The sequence below is a fragment of the Passer domesticus genome, chromosome 27 (genome assembly GCF_036417665.1).
Source record: "Passer domesticus isolate bPasDom1 chromosome 27, bPasDom1.hap1, whole genome shotgun sequence".
NCBI lineage: Eukaryota > Metazoa > Chordata > Aves > Passeriformes > Passeridae > Passer > Passer domesticus.
Window position 1 is genome coordinate 261845 of NC_087500.1, and position 12833 is coordinate 274677.

General features: G+C 45.3%; 1 protein-coding gene across 15 annotated transcripts in view; it reads right to left on the bottom strand.

Moving 5' to 3' along the window:
• Nucleotides 1–2229: 2229 nt before the first annotated feature.
• TLK2 (tousled like kinase 2) overlaps nt 2230–12833 on the bottom strand; it is a 56864-nt gene continuing 46260 nt past the window's right edge. For all 15 annotated transcript variants that reach the window (XM_064399933.1, XM_064399943.1, XM_064399939.1 and 12 more), the window contains 8 exons: nt 12691–12772; nt 10939–11030; nt 9798–9887; nt 9151–9320; nt 7572–7710; nt 6355–6466; nt 5339–5446; nt 2230–4863 (listed from right to left, as the gene is read on the bottom strand). In XM_064399933.1, the coding sequence (XP_064256003.1) occupies nt 4690–4863; nt 5339–5446; nt 6355–6466; nt 7572–7710; nt 9151–9320; nt 9798–9887; nt 10939–11030; nt 12691–12772 (967 nt within the window). In that variant the 3' untranslated portion in view covers nt 2230–4689. The remainder of the gene's footprint in view (nt 4864–5338; nt 5447–6354; nt 6467–7571; nt 7711–9150; nt 9321–9797; nt 9888–10938; nt 11031–12690; nt 12773–12833) is intronic.

Consider the following 12833-nt stretch of genomic DNA (forward strand, 5'->3'; position numbering starts at 1 on the left):
ATTTTCAGGGTTAGTGGGAGCTGGGATGAGCCAATGCTGAACAAAGCAGGTTTGGAGTACTGATCCTGATGTGGAGCTGAGCCAAGAGCAATGCAGTTGCCGACAGGGCAGCGCGTGCTTGTGGTTCCTACACAGCCAGAACCTTCAGTCGGGAGAGGACAGGGCTGAGCAGAGCTCTGGATTTTTTCTTCCCCTGAATGCAAAGCAGAGCCAATCACCTTGTAACTTTGCTGCTGGTGTTCCCCAGGGCAGCCCAAGGGCGAATGGGAGATCTGGCCTGAACATGAGGCTGAATCTCCCTGTCTTCAACCTGCTGCTGCTCACAGCATTCCTGCATTTTTATCTCCATCCCTATATTTTAACTCCATTTGGACCATGGCATAGCTCTGCACCATCCCTGCAGCCCGAGCAGGGAGGATGGAAAAGCAGTTCCTGGCCAAGGCTGCCTGGGGGCTAGTGAGCCTCATCCCACACTAGCAGGGCAGAGGGTGGATAACCTCTATTTTCAGGCTTTCCTGAATCAGCTTAAAGCACTTCAGCCACCCACCCCTCCACTGACTGTGTTTTGAAATGAGTAGCAACAGAGTGAGCGAAACACAAGCTGCAGCTGAAGGTGGAGAGAGAAGAAAGACTACAGTAACCCATCATCCCGGGAGGAGATGCAGGCTGGGAGCACAGAGGAGCAGGGAAGAGAACATGGAGCTGGTGGTATCATGCAGCTCCTCACCATCAGCACATCGCAGCAGCTTCTCCTGGCCTTCACACCCTCATGCAGCTAAAGTATGGAATGGGGGTGTGTCTCAGGCCCACTCCCAGAACAGACAATAGTGTCCTTGTGGGCAAGAGCCTGCTCCTGGGTGTGAATGTAGCGAGCAGAGGCCGAGCTGCTCTGCGTTTGTTTGGCCTTTTGCCCCCACCCAGGGTGATGGCCAGGGGGCACCCAACTGCCCCTGAGGGCAGCACTGGGGCCAGGGAGAGCCATGTGCAGCTGTGGAAAATCAGTGCCTTGGTGCAAAGATGCATCAGCATGTGGTAGCAAAGTTTAGGTCCAGGCTCGGTGGCTGTCAGGGTTGTGCCTAATTAGGCTTCCACACACTCCAGGTCTCCTGTCCTCCTCCAAGCTGTGACTAGGAAGATTTAGTTTAAGGCTGCTTGAGCCAAGCTTGTGTAGCACCATAAAACAGCATCCTCCAGCAGCAGATCCCAGGCAGACAGTGGCAGCAGTTGCAAAGCTCACACTGTGGGTTTGTCAGGTCACAAAATAAACTGGGACTGGCCCATTTAGCAGAGGGGAAGCTCGTTTATAGCATGACTCCCAACTGCGAATGCAAGAGGCAAAGCATCCAGTAAGGCAACCCCTTGGTGAATCTTGGTCCTGTGGGTGTCAAGGTGTGTCCCCATGTTGAGACTGCTGTTGCACATGTCCCTGCACGTGTGGGCACCTGCCTACCCACTGCAGGACAATGATGATGCTGCTGAAGTACCATTGCTGCCTCTCCTGGCCCAAATCCGTGTCACATCATCTGAACTGGAAGAGGGGGCTGGAAATGATCAATCACAGCAGCAGCGAGGGAGCCAAGCTCGCTCAATGTTTGGTTTCACTTGCACTCACTGAGTTTGACTTCAGGTACCGTGAAGGTCAGGTCAGGTCTGCAGAGTAACCTGGGGCCTGGTGACTGTTCATCTGAGGAACAGAGAGGGCCTCAGCACTCCCCACTCCAGATACAAACAAACTCAACATTTTCAGCTACCACCATCCTTTTTCATTTTCTGTTGCGTTCGTAAAGCTGACAAAGCCCAGCCCCAAGAAATCAAAGGAGCAGAGTTTCATCACTGCTCAGGGTGGTTATTATGGGTGACTGAGACTTGGGTGTCCATGGGCTAGGGAGTGGATGGGGGGTTGTGACCCACAGATTTTCATCAACAGAAAAGGTGTTTTTTTATGTCCTCGACATATATGGCTTCTAAAGGGCAGCTGCTATTCTACAGGAAATGAGGGACAAATCGACCTCAGCTTTATAATTTATATTCCAGAACAAGATCAATACCAGTAATTGACTCAGTGATTTTCAGCAATTCCCCCTCTGATGCAGAGATCTCACTGCTCTGAGCTATGGAATACACCCTTCCTCCATCCTTCCTCATCCTGTCTTGTGTCATCTCTGCGGAGCCCATGCAAGAGAGCTCATGCCAATGCCAAGGGCAGAAAAACAGTAAAAGCCAAGCAAATCAGTTTCTTAAAACTTATTTTAATATCCATATCTCATCTGTTGGGTAGAGCCAAAACAGTCTGGCCTGGTTTAAGTTACAAATTCTTCATACACTTTAAGTAAATGAACAATGTGGCAATAGGGTCTGTTATTGGAAGTGAAACCCATCTTAACAAGGGAAGTGTTGCAGCCAGAATTCTACCAGGGTTCTTCCCTGCTATGAGCCCCAAAAAGCTGTCACTGTCCCCTGGCCCTGAATGGGTGTCGCACAGCAGGAATAAATGCTTTTGACACAAAACTAATCACACCCACAGAGATGCACACACTGGATGGCCAAGAAACAATGGGACCAGGATAGAAAAAAACCCTTTTAGAATTCTCCTCGATGTGGACAGATACCAAATCACCAGTTTCGGAAAATGGGATGAAGCACCAACCCCGATTTCTCCTGACAGAGGCTTAATAAACATGTTGAAGCTCCTTGCTGGACAATTAACTTCTGGCTTAGAGCAGCAGGCATGGAAAGGGCTAAGAGAGGATGGCTGAGAATTTAAAAATGCAGTATTTCTGTTCTTTGTATAAAACACTACAGCAGTTTAGACACCACCCTAAATGCAGCTGCAAGGGAGTAAATCCAATTAAAAGCCCAAGAGTCACTACAAAAATAGTAAGAAAAATCAAAGCAGCAGAGTTCTCCACTTCCCTGGCCTGTTGCTTAATTCCAACAGACTGCTCCATTTCTCTGTTAACAAGTTCCTGATCAGGTTTAAGCACAGTATTTGCAGATGATGGCTTACAATAAGGCGGACAAGTGGCAGTTCTGAGTGCACATGATAGAGAACAGCACTTGCCACGAGATGCCAGTGGGGTGACAGAATCACCCAAACAGCCCACAGGCTGCCACAGTTGTGGGTACAATCCTGGAGCTGTCCCACAAAGGATCCCCCAGCCCACAGTGGTCCAGGGACTGAGTTGGGAAGTGCACACAGGGTGGTTTGTTTTTTAACCAGCATCCTGAACTGCAGTAGTGCAGGGCTCACCCCCCACCCCAGGACAAACCCTACTCCTTGACACTGCATCTTTAAATACTTCTGGCTAAGAACACCCACCACATGTTAGGAGAACTCCAGCCTGGCCGCCACATGTTCAATTGCTGCGCTTTTTGTGTTTTCAGTTTTCCTTCTGTGTGGGAGGGAAAAGGAAGCAAGAGTGGGAGGCTCCCATTTCACAGCAGGCAGATCCAGCTGAAGGTACAAGACCCCTCCATGCAGTCTACATGAGGGAGACAATAATTAGGGTGTTTGCTGCTTTCAAGAACATTATCTCATTCCCTGCCATCTGAAATCGGATGCAGTGATGGCAGCAAGTTTCATGAGTCAGCAAGTTTGAAATTGTTGAGGGAGAGAGAAAGCTTTGCTGCCAAGTCACCCAACAGAGAGGAGCAGACAAGGCTTCAGCTTCAGAACACTCTAACATGAGAGCTGTGTGGGCACAGATGTGACAGCTGAGCCATGCTTCAATCTCCACCTGCTCTCTGACTGCCAAGCCAAGATCAGGCTCACAAGTGTGGAGAGCAATATGAGCATGATGGGCTGGGTTTGCAAAAACAACAGCACTTCAACACATTAAAACGGTACAACTGTTGTCAGAGTGATGAAGCAGCAGCTGAGACCTTGTGGCAGCCTGAGCTGTGATTCACTCTGATCATAGAATGACGCAGGCCTGTCCTCCCAGGGCTTCACCACCCTCCTGAGAAGGTGAATCATTCCTAAGAGACCATCCCAAAGGAGCAGAAAGCTGCACCAGCTGCAGAATGGACACTGCCACAAACCTGCTAATACGGGTTTCACTGAGACCAGAAAACTGTTTTCTTCCAAAAAATTGTTATTTTAAAAAAATTGAAATTAATTAGGGGTAAAACACTAACTCTAGTGCCATGAACAGGCAGGATCAACTTTTTTCCCCTCCAAAGGGCAAAGAGTCATATACCATCCCCAGCTGAACCTTGGTGCTTCGAGCTTTTCAAGGAGATGTTACCTAAACTTTATTAAAAGAAAAAGAACAATGTTTAAATATCAACACTGGACTAGCCCAGTCTTTTTCCAAAGTCCACATTCTTCATATGAAGCACACACGGCGTCCTGGATTCCCCAAGGCTGCATGTTCAGAAGTTCACAGTACATGAAACCATGTCTTTTTGTATTTTTTCTTGAGTTTCCCCTCCTTGCTCAGAGCAGCCACCCTTTTGTGGTCACTGACTGGATAAACCTTAAGCCATCTCCTATCCACATGGCTTGGCCTAGATGCTGAAGGCTTTCTTGATGAGAGTTGATGTTGTCATGCTCTATGGATGGAAAAAAGCAAGAGAAAAAAGCACCTGGTACAGGTTTCTTGAGACCCTTGTGGATTCCTCTGTTCCAAAGGTGTTTCTGAGTCTTTTTGCCGGTTTCTCAAGCAGTTTTTGGCCTATTACTCTGTCTCAGTTTGAAGAGCTGTTATTGGATGATCCAGAGGTTGATGCAATTGCAGCTCCAGCTGGGCTGCTTGTGGATACAGATTTGCGGATGTGAGGCAGCAAGTAGGGGTCACAGGCCAGCTGCTGGACATCTATCCTGTCCTCCTTTCGATAGGCCAGACACCGCCTGATGAACGCCTGCAGCACCCCAAAGCCAAAGCAAGAATTAGTTTCTACTACAGAAACAGGAAGCTTTTGATTCTTTGGGAGCAGGGCCAGTGTGACAACCCCAGTGCCAAAATTCCTTCCCTAGACACAGCCCAGCTCTTGCACTAAATCTCATTTTGGACCAGGAGAATCATGGGCAGAGGCACCCAGTGTTCAATGCTCAGCCTGACAGCTGCACCGATCATGGAATCACAGAATGGCTTGGATTGGAAGGATGTCATAGCTCATGTCATTCCAACCTCCCTGCCGTGGGCAGGGACACCTTTCCCTAGACCAGGCTGCTCAGAGCTCCACCCAGCCTGGCCTTGAACACCTCCAAGGATGGGACATGCAAAGCCACTGATGACTGTGTGATAGGTGAGCATTAAACACAGGACTCCTGCTGGTTTTATGAAAATCAGGAGGCTGGAACTGCCTGTGCTGCCTAACCCTCAAGCAGATTTACCTTTGCTTCTGGTGTGACTACTGGTTTTGGAGGGAACTGCACCTCAGTAGCTTTCAGGATTGTGTTCTCCTGCAAAATATCCTGTTGTGACTGGTTGTGACCGAAGGGCTACCAAAAGAAAGAAAAAAGTTGTTAAAGGTTGGTGACAGGCATAAAAATCCCATAGCTCTACTGTTTATCATCACCTGACATCAGCATTTTTCCAGGCAAGCAGCCCACAACTGCTGGGAAGGTGCTGTGGATACCAGAGGACCAGGACATATTGCTCCCATGCTCAACTGAACAAAAGGGATCAAGCTGGAACATGTCTGGCTTGCCCAGCAGGGATCTTCACCTGCTTCCAGACCTTGTGGGTCTGTTACAGCATTTGTCATCCATCTGAGCTGGCAGAGATTCACGCATCTCTGTTGGGCTGGTTCCACGTGTCTGACTGGCAGCACTGAGCAGCACATGTGTCAACCCCAGCTTTCACAACGCTTAGTTACCAGGGACTCCCAAAAACAAGAGCCCATGGACTCCTTTCCCTTCTCCATCCTATCTTTCCTGTTGTCATAAAGCTGACAAATTACTTTTTCCTGATCCATGCTTTTCCCTTCCAAATAAGCCATCCTAAAAACTTCTAAAGTGGGTCTTTGTACCTACTTTTCACCCCCCAAGCACTTGCAGCCATCAAGACCAACAAAGATTCAGGGCATGGAAAGTGTCACAGACAAGACCAGAGCAAAAACCTCAGATGACAAATGACACACCTGTCCTGCCCAAAACAGCCTCAATGGGAACATGCCCAGTGGAAAGAGATGTTCTGCAGAATGTCTTTTCTGCAGGAAATGCTAAAGGTGCACGACACAGCCTAGTCTATGCCCCCCACTTCCATCAGCATGCAGTCTGCCCTGGAACTGATGGCAAGGAGATAAGGGAGCACATTCTAAGTCTGTGGAGGAGGAAGCAGAAACCTGGGTTGCCCCCCAAAAGGTTTAGGAAACACCACTAAGAAAAGAAATTAAACGCCTTCTTACCTTTCTGCCATATAGACACTGGTAGAAGATGACTCCCACTGACCAGACATCAACTTTATTTGAAATCTTTGGAGGTTCTTTCCCAACCACAAAACATTCCGGTGGCAAATACCTGATTAGAAGGAAGCATTAAGAAGTTATGAGCAGCAGCTTCAAGTATTTTTGATGATTTCCTTTGGAACAGAAAATTTGGTGATAAGATACTGGCTTGGGATTCAAGGGTCCCATTTCGTTCCTGTGCATCTCTGGGCCAAGATCACCGATGCCTACTCCTTCTGGGAACAGTGATCCCAAGGACTCTCCAGAGTCTCGTGTTCTGAGCTAGTCAGCACAGTCAGTTTCTTTTCACCAGAGCACATAAAACAAGCCCATTCTCTTTTATCTTCAGAACTCGTATTTGCTGTTGAAAGGGCTTGGCCAACAATTCCACAATGAAAAGCACACAGCCATATTTTTAGAAATACAACCCCAGATGACATGCCCCCATTAAAGACACTCAGCTTCACTCAGGGTACAGCTAGTTTAACTTTTAGGAACAAAACAAAGCTGTACAACACATAAAGGCTCAACAAATTTTCTGTTGCCCATGGTGACAGCTTGCAGCTTAGGTGACATCTAAGAGTCACACTCGGCAGCACTCACCAAGGGTCTGCTCTCAGCCAAGGGTGATACAGTGACACTTGGCACAGAAGATAAAGAACTGCTGAAAACATGGCATTCAGGTGAAGCTCTGGCTATGAACAACCGTGAGATTTACATGTTTTTCGAGAGCTAGCTATGGATCTTCACCTCCTAATTTCAGAGGAATACTCTTTTCATCTCCCTGATGCACCTGAATTTCCAAATAGGTACAGTATTTCCCTTGGTCTTGCTTAAGATGCGAGACAGAGCCACTCTGGATTGTGAAAGAGCAGCCAAGCTCCACTCCAGAGCTCACTATCTCAGCAGCATATGCAGCTTTTCACCAGCCTTTTGAATATGAGCTGATTTTCAAATGCTGACCTGTTAACAGTGAAAAGCTGCCAGCCTCAAAAGGAGCTGTGTGACAACAAAAGCAGTTTCCAGTGTGATAACAAAAGCAGTTTCCAGGGTCTCAAACCTCCGGTGTTATCAAGCTATCACAGCTATATAGCAGCACACACAAAGCTGGCACACTTCCAAATCTGTTTATACACTGTTCTTGATCTTAACTTGCAAGGGCCCCAGGCATTGCTTACCAGTAAGTACCAGCCCCCTGCGATGTCAGCTCCATGCCATCAACTGAGTTGTAGCTGTCATCATCCATGATTTTGGAAAGTCCAAAATCTGTGATTTTTATCTCTCCACATGCAGTACCATTGACTAGAAGAATGTTACCTAGACAGAGGAAGGAAACAGCCCTTAGGACACACATTTAGCAAGAATAAAATTGCATTGAGCCCTGCACTGCACAAGAACAGGGGACCTGCAGTGAACTGCACACCAGATGTTTTTACTCTCAAAACCTTGAACTTCACAGACAACTCAGGGACTACCAAGTGCTACAGCTGATCTGCTCATTTTGAATGACCTAGTGACCTCATATTGCTTGGAGCCTCCAGATCCTGAGCCCTATTAGCCAAATAAGCTTCAAGCCCAGGCTGTTTTGACCCCTCCCAAAGGTCTTGTTGGAAGGACAGGTCAAAAAGGAGGATTAAGGAGAGAAGTACACATACACAGTTATGACTCATTCTGCCCAGAGATTCTGACTTGCCTGCCTTCTAAACATGCCAGAAACTCTCTCTCCTTCCTGGGAGTGCTCCCAGTGACTTTCTAAGCTCAAAAAGGACAATTACAGCTTAGGCAAGAATCTTTCATAAACCCATCAAGAAGTCAGATCATCACTGTTTTTCTCCAAGCCTACAATAAAGTAGCAAAACTGTGTGTGATGGCAGCAGATGAATCACAGCTCTAGGCAGCTGCAGGCAGAGCGCAGACAACTTGAGAACAGCCAGGGAGGAAACAGGGTCACTACAACCAGTGCAACAGCACCATCTCCTGTACACATTCCTCATGCTGATGCAACAAACCACATCACATACCAGTTACACAATGCTGATGAGGTGTCACCAGTACAGGGAGACAAGCCAGGGATAACTGCCCAAAGAGATGGATGAATTTACTGGACTAGGAAAAAAGCTATGTAGCCCATATGCATCATCCCAAAATGGAGCATTTCCATTTTCTCCCTTGTGGCTCTGCCCCAGTTGTAGAAGGAAAATATACAACACCATTTGGGGAGGATCTTCTCCCCAGCAGATGTAAGGGAATTAACTCAAAGGCAAACCTGAGCCGTCTGTGTATCCTCAGCTTTGGGAGCTGACACACAATATGAAAAAACAAACATTTCAAAACAAAACATTTCAAAGTTAGCTTCTGCCATCAAATTCTCAGCTGGATGATTACAGAAAGAATAAGCCAGAAGAATGGAACATGAAGCACACCACTAATTGTGGGAGCCTTTATGAAGCAGTAACAAGCTCTCAACAGCAGAATATAAGCAGGACATTAAGAAAATGAACACAGCCACTTGGTGGTTCAAGGTCTCATTCTTGAAAATGTTACTCCTCCTTGTTTCATGTTGCAATTCTGGCAGAAAACACCCTTTACACATTTTCCAAAGGTTTATGTTTTTTTTTTTTCTTGTTGCAAGTTAGCCTTCCAAGACAGCCCTGTCTTCTTTTTGCTGTTTTGCTGTCTGAACAAAGGAAACTGCCTCCTATTACCTGTAACCCATTACATTTTCTTAGCATCCTTAAGCATGCCAGCACAGCATACCTGGTTTAAGGTCATAGTGTATGATGGGAGGTTTGATTTCATTTAAGTATTTTAAAGCATTCACAATCTGCATGATAATGGATCGTGCCTCTTTCTCCGACATCAGCTTGTGCTGTTTCAGGTAGAAGTCCAGATCATTCCCCTCACAGTATTCTAACACTGTACAAAACCTGAAAGAAAAACAGGAGTTGTTGCAATTAAGGCACCTGATAGAAACCAGAACACTTTGTTACTGCTTGTCTGTAACTCATCCATTTGGCCAATATATTACATTAAGAGTACTTCAGCCTATGAATCCCTTTCTAAAAGTAAGCTACCAGGAGCACAGGCCTCAATGCTCAACAGTACAAAGGTCAGAGATTCCCCATTAAAGACCCAGAGGCTAAAAGCTGTATCAGCTGTGGCATTTGCCCAGGGCCAAGAGCAGGATTTACCAGTAAAGCACCATATCTGACAGAATATACCACATTAGTTTGTGAGCTGAAGTCTCCAGAAAACGAGTGTCTGCTGGAAGTACACCTTCGTTATCTCTGCAGCAAAGTCTAACATTGGTGTGGACACCTTCTGGACTTTCCGGAAAAGTTTTAAATACTTTGCTTTTAGTGAATTGGTCAAACCATGGGAAAGGACAGAGCAACACAACTTACGAGTCAGTATCCAGTGAGAAGTAGTCGTATAGCTTAACTATTCGAGGGTGATCCAGTTCTTTGTGAATTCTGTACTCTCTACATGCATGTCTGAAAACAGCAAAGTCTGAGCATTAGTCATACAAGTGACTTAATTCTAATTTCTCCAGATAGTGAATCCAGACACATCACACAGTATCCAGCTTCAATCAAACCCATGCATGTTCCTCAGACAGCTTGAGACAAATCAAGTGAAGGAGGAACTGCACAGAACAGCTCTTGAGAACCACAAAACGCCAGTGCAGCTCCAACCCTGGCAATGCTACAAAATAACTCATCTTGATTAATGGTACTGCTTGCCAAAATAGAATAGCTTCATAAATCCTTAAGAGACCCAAGACAGCTGAATACAAAAAATCAGCAAGTTCTAGAAGAATTCCATGATGCTTAGCAGCCTAATTTCCAGGCTTCAAATTCAGCTTAATTTGTCCCAGTGACTTTTTGGGGAATTAAGAACACAGCTTTATCTTGGAAGTCCGATACAGAAGGCTTGGCTGTCACTCTGAAGAGTTGTCTAAGCCATGGCATTTGGGAACAAGAGCTACCAACAGCAAAAGGCTTCCAGTAAAGAATTTCTTCCTAATATTTAATTTAACCCTGCTCTCTGTCAGGCTGAAGCCATTCCTCCCTTGTCCTGTCACTCCAGGCCCTTGTACATAAGTCTCTTTTCATCTTTCTTGCAGGCTCCCTTCAGGTAGTGGAAAGCCACAATTACGATCACTTATTCTATGAAACAAAGGGAAGGGGGAGACTTCCAGAGAGCACAATTCAGGTGTGTACCTGAATGATGGGGAGGAAAAACCATTTCCCATGGAACTGCTTGAACATTTCAGAGAGAAGCCACTTCAGCACTTTTCTCACAGAGCACTGATGCTTTAAAATGCAGAGGCACAGGGCTTATACAAAACTTTGTGTGAGTATGCACACATTTAAAACATCTCTAATCTGATCAGAACTTTTCCAAGTAGCTACTGGGATAGAAAGTGGCTTTTGAAACGTAACAGAGACAGGAAACAAAATTGGCAGCCTGTTCACAGGCACTGAATAACCAAATGCAGGAGGAACTGGGAAACATGGCTGTCTGCTTTACAAACTCACTTACTTGTGATAGTTTTCTTTCTTCTCATCCCTCCAGTTTTTATTTAACTGGTGTATTTTCACAGCTACATATCTCTGTTCTGTTAAATCAAATGCCTGCAGAGAGAAGAGCTGAAGATCAGTAGGAATCACAGGCTCAAGTTAATACTGCACAACCAGACAAGCTCTAACACCAATATCCTCACCCAGGAAATCAGCATTAAAACAGAGTGAGGGAAAAGCAAACCCACATTTTGATTTGATAAGTTGCACTAATGAATTCAAGCAACTTTGATCTGATTTTCCCCATGGGATCTAACTTGCACTGCATTGATTTTGGCGTTTTATTACCACAGTTACAAAAGGATCAGAAAGACCAAATTACGAAAATATAGACAGTTTTTATACTGGGATATTCCCCCAAGTCCAAAATTCATTTTCTACACTTGGATTAATAAACCACAACAAACAAAATACAGAAGACTTTTCAATGCTTTGTTTCACACTGGTAGCACAGCTCTCCAACTTAGAGCATAACATTTCAGCACATATAAAAGCTGGAGAATTCAAGAATTTAGCAGAGCTGTGTAATCTTGTGCTTTATCCTTCCCTCCACTTCTTTATTATTTAAACAGTCCTTAATAAATGGACCTCTAAAAATGCACTCACAGAGCAATGCAGAAATCTTCTACCTTGCCTGAGAGCAGCAACAATAACATGATTTCCAGGACAGAACAAAATGCTGTGGTAAGCAAACAGGCATAATGTGTGTTCATCTCAAAAGCTGTCTACTTAATTCCTAATGCTTAATAGATTGGCCAAGAGGAAGGGCTAAGCAGTTCTTTGTTTTAATAACAGTTACAACTCTTAAGAGCAGGCAGGTAGGAAACATTCATGCCCTCTTGCTTTCATCTGCAGAGCCAAAACTTACTGCTTAGTCAGCAAAGCAGTTCAAAGTTCTTACACACAGCTCACACTTCCCCCCCACCACCTGAGCAGTCTAGACCCCTTAGTTTAGGTTCCTATTGTTGTGCTACATCAAAACAAAGCACCACAAAGTTTCCAATATTTGCACTGGCACAATTATTTCCATTCTAGCCAAATTCAATATGAATTCTAAACTTCTGAGTACAAATGGGGAATACTGAGAACTGGAATAGCTCTGAGTGTAATAGTCAAATAACAAGCACCAAAGTATCCCAGGTCTTGGCTGTTAAGTGTGTTGACACCAGGAATCCTCAGCTCTAAGGAATTCCCAAAACTACATACACACACACACACACACACACACACACACACACACACACACACACACTGCCCCCAGTCTGCTATTTCAGAGGGTAAAATGAAGGCACAAGAAAAAGAGGCACAAGAGCCTTATACCCTCAGGAAGTACAGGCTTTGCTTTTATTATTGGAGTTATTTTCACTTTTTTACAGAGATGTTCAGACTTGCTGTGCCATCTCAGTAAGGCTTAGCCACTGCAGGTATTTGTGCGTAGAATTTGAATAAACAAGCGGTTTTCTTCTCTGTCCTAACAAAAATTGAAGACTCGGTGCAACACTTTTTGACACACGTTTGAAGGAAACTTGACCCCTGAGGACACGGCCAGCACCTGGAAAATCTCAGCTCTGATGAGATGTCTAATACAAGCCAGATGCACCATGACCTTTGTATTCCTTTCTTCCCTCCATAACTCAGAAACATTGAGAAAACAAGTGTAAAAACTCTGCTTCCTGCAGATCTAGATTACACCAGATTGCCACTTCCAAGTTACCTTATATACTTCACTGAAGCCACCTCTACCCAGAAGATGTAGCAACAAATATCTATCATTTAGCGTTGGATGGTCTTTAAATCTGGTAAGAAAGACACAGTTTAAGAAGACAGAAATAATGACCTCCTCTGCACAATTACAGC